At 48.1% G+C, this 4,952-nt stretch overlaps 1 protein-coding gene across 1 annotated transcript; it reads left to right on the top strand.

Annotated features, from left to right (window-relative positions):
• Nucleotides 1-1,031: 1,031 nt before the first annotated feature.
• Nucleotides 1,032-4,470, top strand: LOC120063913 (filamin A-interacting protein 1-like). The gene is made up of 2 exons (XM_039014225.1): nucleotides 1,032-1,051; nucleotides 1,332-4,470. Exons 1-2 carry the CDS (start codon nucleotides 1,032-1,034, stop codon nucleotides 4,135-4,137), a joined length of 2,826 nt encoding a protein of 941 aa, XP_038870153.1. The 3' UTR covers nucleotides 4,138-4,470.
• The last annotated feature ends 482 nt before the right edge of the window (nucleotides 4,471-4,952 follow it).

A 4,952-nucleotide genomic window follows, 5' to 3' on the forward strand; every position in this document is an offset into this window, starting at 1 on the left:
CAGTTTAGATTTCCCAGCTGCGCTCCCGGCATTGATTTTCCAGCATTCCGAACCATGTGGGTTATAAATCAGTTGGGAATTTTCAGTGAGAAGATTTAAAATGTATCAAGTGAAACAGGAATATTAAAATACAGAAAACTCAGTGTGTCAATGAAGAAATACTGTAAATGTGTACAATATAGGCTAAACTTTGATCAGTTTGTCTAGCTACTGTAAATTTCTGTAGAGTTAGGCTGTATTTTGGGCCTATGTGTGTGTGTGTGTGTGTGTGTGTGTGTGTGTGTGTGTGTGTGTGTGTGTGTGTGTGTGTGTGTGTGTGTGTGTGTGTGTGTGTGTACACGTTAGTACACGTGTGTGTGCATGAGAGAAAATTCCAATTGCGTACTGACAGTCATCCAGCTCATTAGCATTTCGGTATTGTAGTAAAACATAATGCATGCCAAGAAAATGCTCATAAAAACAACCCCATAAATATTTACAGAGAAAATAAACTACTAAATTGCATTGCAAATTCATCAAAAGTAATACAGCTCCATGCAAGAGCTTACATCATTGAGAGTTTCTGAAGTTTTCTGTAAATCCACACGCTAGCCCTGCCCTATACAAACCCAGGCGTCCGTCACTATATCTCTGAGATTCTGTAAATATGTTCTTGCTTTAATGGGGAAAATGTTTCACAACACAAAACAATGAATATCAAATAAATGTCAAAACAATGTGAACAAACATTAGCTACATGCGTGTTTGTTCTTGTGTGTGTATTTATGTATGTGTATATGTATAAGGTTTGTGTGTATTCAAACACATGTATATGCTGGTGTGTATGGTGAAAATAATTAACCAACTGCTCCTTGCCAAGGCACCATCTGTGATGCCAGTCAAAACATCCTCGCAAACGCCAGCAGGACAGGGATGTGGAGACTGGAGGGAAATGAGAAGGGCAACACACACACACACACACACGGGCTGGGTGAAGGAACAGAGATTGTTCCTAGAGAGAGCACTGAGGGCCAGGGAACAGGGAGGAAATTATGTCTCCGTCATGGACATGGTACATTTCCTGTCTGAACATTAGCTCACCAGCTCAGAAGTGTACTGTAGTAGACAGAGGAAAGGGAGTGTGGGGGGACTTCCGCACACTGGATAACATTGCATTCAGAAGAAAGACAAATACAGGCAGCTATTTCATGTCTTGATTTGATTGAAAGTAAAGGCTCGTAAACCTTCAACAGAAGTCAAGTTTTTGTAGACTTTTAAATATGTTACATCACTAAGTTAAACCACACCTTTCCCTTTGAATCACAACCTTTGTTTGTCTCCCTCTTCTAAAGGCTGAAATTACTGCTCATCCAGGAGAAAGCCTACTGGGAAAGAAAGGAGGAGGAGAGCAAGAGAGAGGTCTCTGCTTTAAAGGAAGAGCTGACTAAACTCAAGTCTTTTGCATTGTTGGTCATTGACGAGCAGCAGCGCCTGATGAATCAACTTTTACAGCAGAGCAAACACGTCCAGAAACTGACAGAAATCGCCGACCACGCCCAACAGGAGCTAAACTCCACCCATTCCAGGGCAAAGGAGGAGGAGCTTAAAGCACTTCGTCTGGAGGCGGAGCTACACAAACAAGCTTCCTACTTCCACCTCAAACAGGAAGCCATGATGGCCAAACTGTCCAATGAGGACACCCAGAACCGGCAGCTGTGTCAGCGGTTGGCTGCCCTCAGTCGAAAGCTGGATGAGCTGGAGGGGACCAAGGGCGCCTTCCAGAGGGCCGAGGAGGAACTGAAGGAGCTGAGGGACAGGCTCGGCCATGGGAGAGAAGGGAGCACAACAACCCCTGGCTTGCTCTCAGAGGTGGAACAGCTGAGGATGAGGGTTGTGGAGATGGAAGGAAAGGATGAGGAGCTGATCAGAATGGGGGACCAATGCCGGGACCTGGACCGAAAACTTGGGAGGGAGTCCAGCCAGAGCCGCAGCCTGAAGGCCGAGGTGGACAAGCTGAACGGCCGAATCAGTGAGCTGGACAGACTGGAGGAGGCTCTGGGGAAAAGCAGGCAGGAGTGCAGCTCTCTGAAGGGCAGCCTGGAGAAGGAGAGGGCCAGCACCAAGCAGCTGTCTGGAGAGCTGGATACCCTCAGGGTGCGGGTAAGGGAACTGGAAGCCATCGAGGGCCAGCTGGAAAAATCTGAGGGGGCGTTGAGACAGGACTTTGCCAAGCTGAGAACACTCACAATGGTAGTGGTTGAAGAGAGGAAGAACATGGCTGAGCGACTCAGGCAGACAGAGGAGAAACTCCAGGAGAAGAAGGATGGGAAACGGCAGGCTGAGAGTGACAGTGTGTCAACAGCCACAGAGAAACTCATTGAGGAGAGCCGCAAGGCACTGAGGTCTAAAGCAGAGCTAGAGGAGAGGATTCAGAGTGTGGCCAAAGAGCGGGACGAGCTGCGGGTGAGGCTGAGGGCAGAGGAGGATAGGAGTGGGGATCTGCAAAGCAAAGTTAGCGCCATGAAAAAAAGGATTCTGATCTTGGAGGTCAAAAAGGGGGAGTTATGTCGAGAAGTCAAGAGCCCCCTGCTGGACAACACTAACCACGGCTACCAACAGGAAGACAACAAAGTAAAAGAACTCACCCAGGAGGTAGATAGACTGAGGAGGAGACTCATGCAGAAGGGAGTGATAGAGGGAGAGCTGATGAAGGCAGAGGAGGACTTTGAGTCTTTGGAGAGGAAGTGCTCCAAGGAGCAGGAGACAGCCAGAGCTCTGGCAGTGGAGCTGGAGGAGTGCAGGAGGGAGCTCTCCAAGTACCAGCTGGCTGAGAAGAAGGAGAACAACCAGGAGCACCTCCTCCTCAGGCGACTCCAGGAGGAGCAAGTCAAGTCTGTCCTCCTCAAAAGGGAGGTGGAGGCACTCAAGGAGAAGGTCCAGAGGCTGATGGGGACAGAGGAGTCCATCTGTCGGGTGCAGATGGACAGCTCCACCCTGCAGAAGAGGCTGACCCAGCAGGAGGTCAGGAACAGGGAGCTGGCCAGGGAGATGGAGGGACTGACCCATGAGCTGGAGAGGTACCGGCGATTCAGCAAGAGCCTCCGGCCAGGCATGACTGGCCGATGCTTCTCAGACCTCCACCTGTGCACCAAGGAGGTGCAGACGGAGCCCGCAGACACCCTGCCACCTGACTACAGGAGCCTGGCTCCGCTGGCGCTCAGCTGTAAACTGTATGAGGAGATCGATGGAGAAGACCCAAATCAAAAGGAGGATCGTGTCATAAACAAGTGCAACTCACCTCCGCTGAACAACATTGAAAGCTTGAACCACCAAAACAATCATGTGAGGCGATTCAGCATACCTTCACCCAACGGCAAGGACAATCACCATCCCATTAACTGCAAAGTGTTGAACGGTAACTTTTTCCAGAAAGGAGATGTGATGCTTGCACACACCCAAGGGAAGCCCTTACACATCAGGGTAACGCCAGACCATGGCCTCAACACGGCCATGCTGGATATCAGTAGCCCCACCACTGACAATGCCTTATCCTACACCAGCACCGCCATCATCCCCACCAGCGGAGCCCCACCAAAACAGAGAATCACCATCATCCCAAATGCTGCCATCTCACCAGTGGCCAGAACAAAGAGCGCCCCACTACCAGAAGGGTTTGGCAGCCCAGACAGAGTCCTCTCCCCTCTCACCATGACACCCGTCTCAGTCATGTCCCCAGATTCCTCCAGGTCAGTGTCACCTGACCACACTGGCTCTCCCATCCAGATGCTAACAGTCAGCACTGGATCGCTTGAATCCACTAAGGTCATAGGTCAAGCCGTATTCCGGGTGAGCCCGGAGAGGCAGAATGGCTGGCAGCTACAGAGGTCCAACAGCACTGGTCCGAGCATCATCACCACAGAGGACAACAAGATCCACATCCACCTTGGGAGCCCCTACATCCAGTCTTTTAATGGTATAACCCAGAGCCAGTCTGGTGGCCCGTACCACACCCCCGGCCGGGAGCTAAGGACACCAGTACTGACCAATGGCTGCCACGTCAAAGGCAACAGCAAGATCACCAGTAGCATCACCATAGCCCCTGCGAACACCCCTGTCTCACGACCCTCACACATTACAGTAAGTGGCCCTTATGATTGAAATGCCCACCCCCATCCAGCCCCTAGTGACAGATTATTTACCCAATCCTGAGTCCCTTTCACCACAAAACCAACAGAGAATCAGCTCAAACCAGCCTATGTCTGAACGGCCACATCATCCTAATAATAACAAGTGTGTGATTCCATCAGTGTGTGCATGAAAAAGCACTTATCAAACACATATCTAATCCTATCTGGACTTGGTCTGCACTCACTGTACATTACTATAATTACATTATTATAATGTGTGCATTACATTTTTAAACATTAAAAACAATTTGGTTTATTCTGTTGTTCCCGTGTTGCCCATTTAATAAAGGGTATAAATTCCTGATGAATATGTTGACTATCATTCTAAAATAGCATGTGTTTTATATTAACCTAGCTTACTTACATGTTTTTGATTGGGCTATATTTTCTTTGATGGTCTAATCTCATTCACTGTAAAAGACAAACAATCTAACTTTTAAATGGTTGAAAATAGCTGGAAGTTGGATATTTTTTTATGCACTCATTTTTAATACTTACTGAGACCACAGAGGATTTTTTTTACCATGACCTAGAGGTACCAACATGTGTGATCAGTGATATTTACAGGCTGATATCACCATTCCATCTCTACCACACCATAACCTCAGCATGAGCATATGCCTGTACTGAGCATATGCCCCACAAGGATAGTAAAACAAGGAAAATTCTGCCATTTCCCTAACCCTAATTTTAACCCTAACCCCAACGTTTGGGTTAGGGACATATGCTATTTTAAGCGTTGGGGTTAGGGTTAAAAATAGGGTTAGGGTTACAATTAGGGTTAGG

This window comes from Salvelinus namaycush, chromosome 19 (assembly GCF_016432855.1).
Source record: "Salvelinus namaycush isolate Seneca chromosome 19, SaNama_1.0, whole genome shotgun sequence".
NCBI lineage: Eukaryota > Metazoa > Chordata > Actinopteri > Salmoniformes > Salmonidae > Salvelinus > Salvelinus namaycush.

What these genes read in the sequence shown, in the direction of transcription:
- LOC120063913 (XM_039014225.1), top strand. Translation starts at nt 1,032, where the DNA reads ATGTCTCCGTCATGGACATG. An exon ending in ATGTCTCCGTCATGGACATG is followed by an intron (nt 1,052 to 1,331) that starts GTACATTTCCTG and finishes CCTCTTCTAAAG; the next exon opens with GCTGAAATTACTGCTCATCC.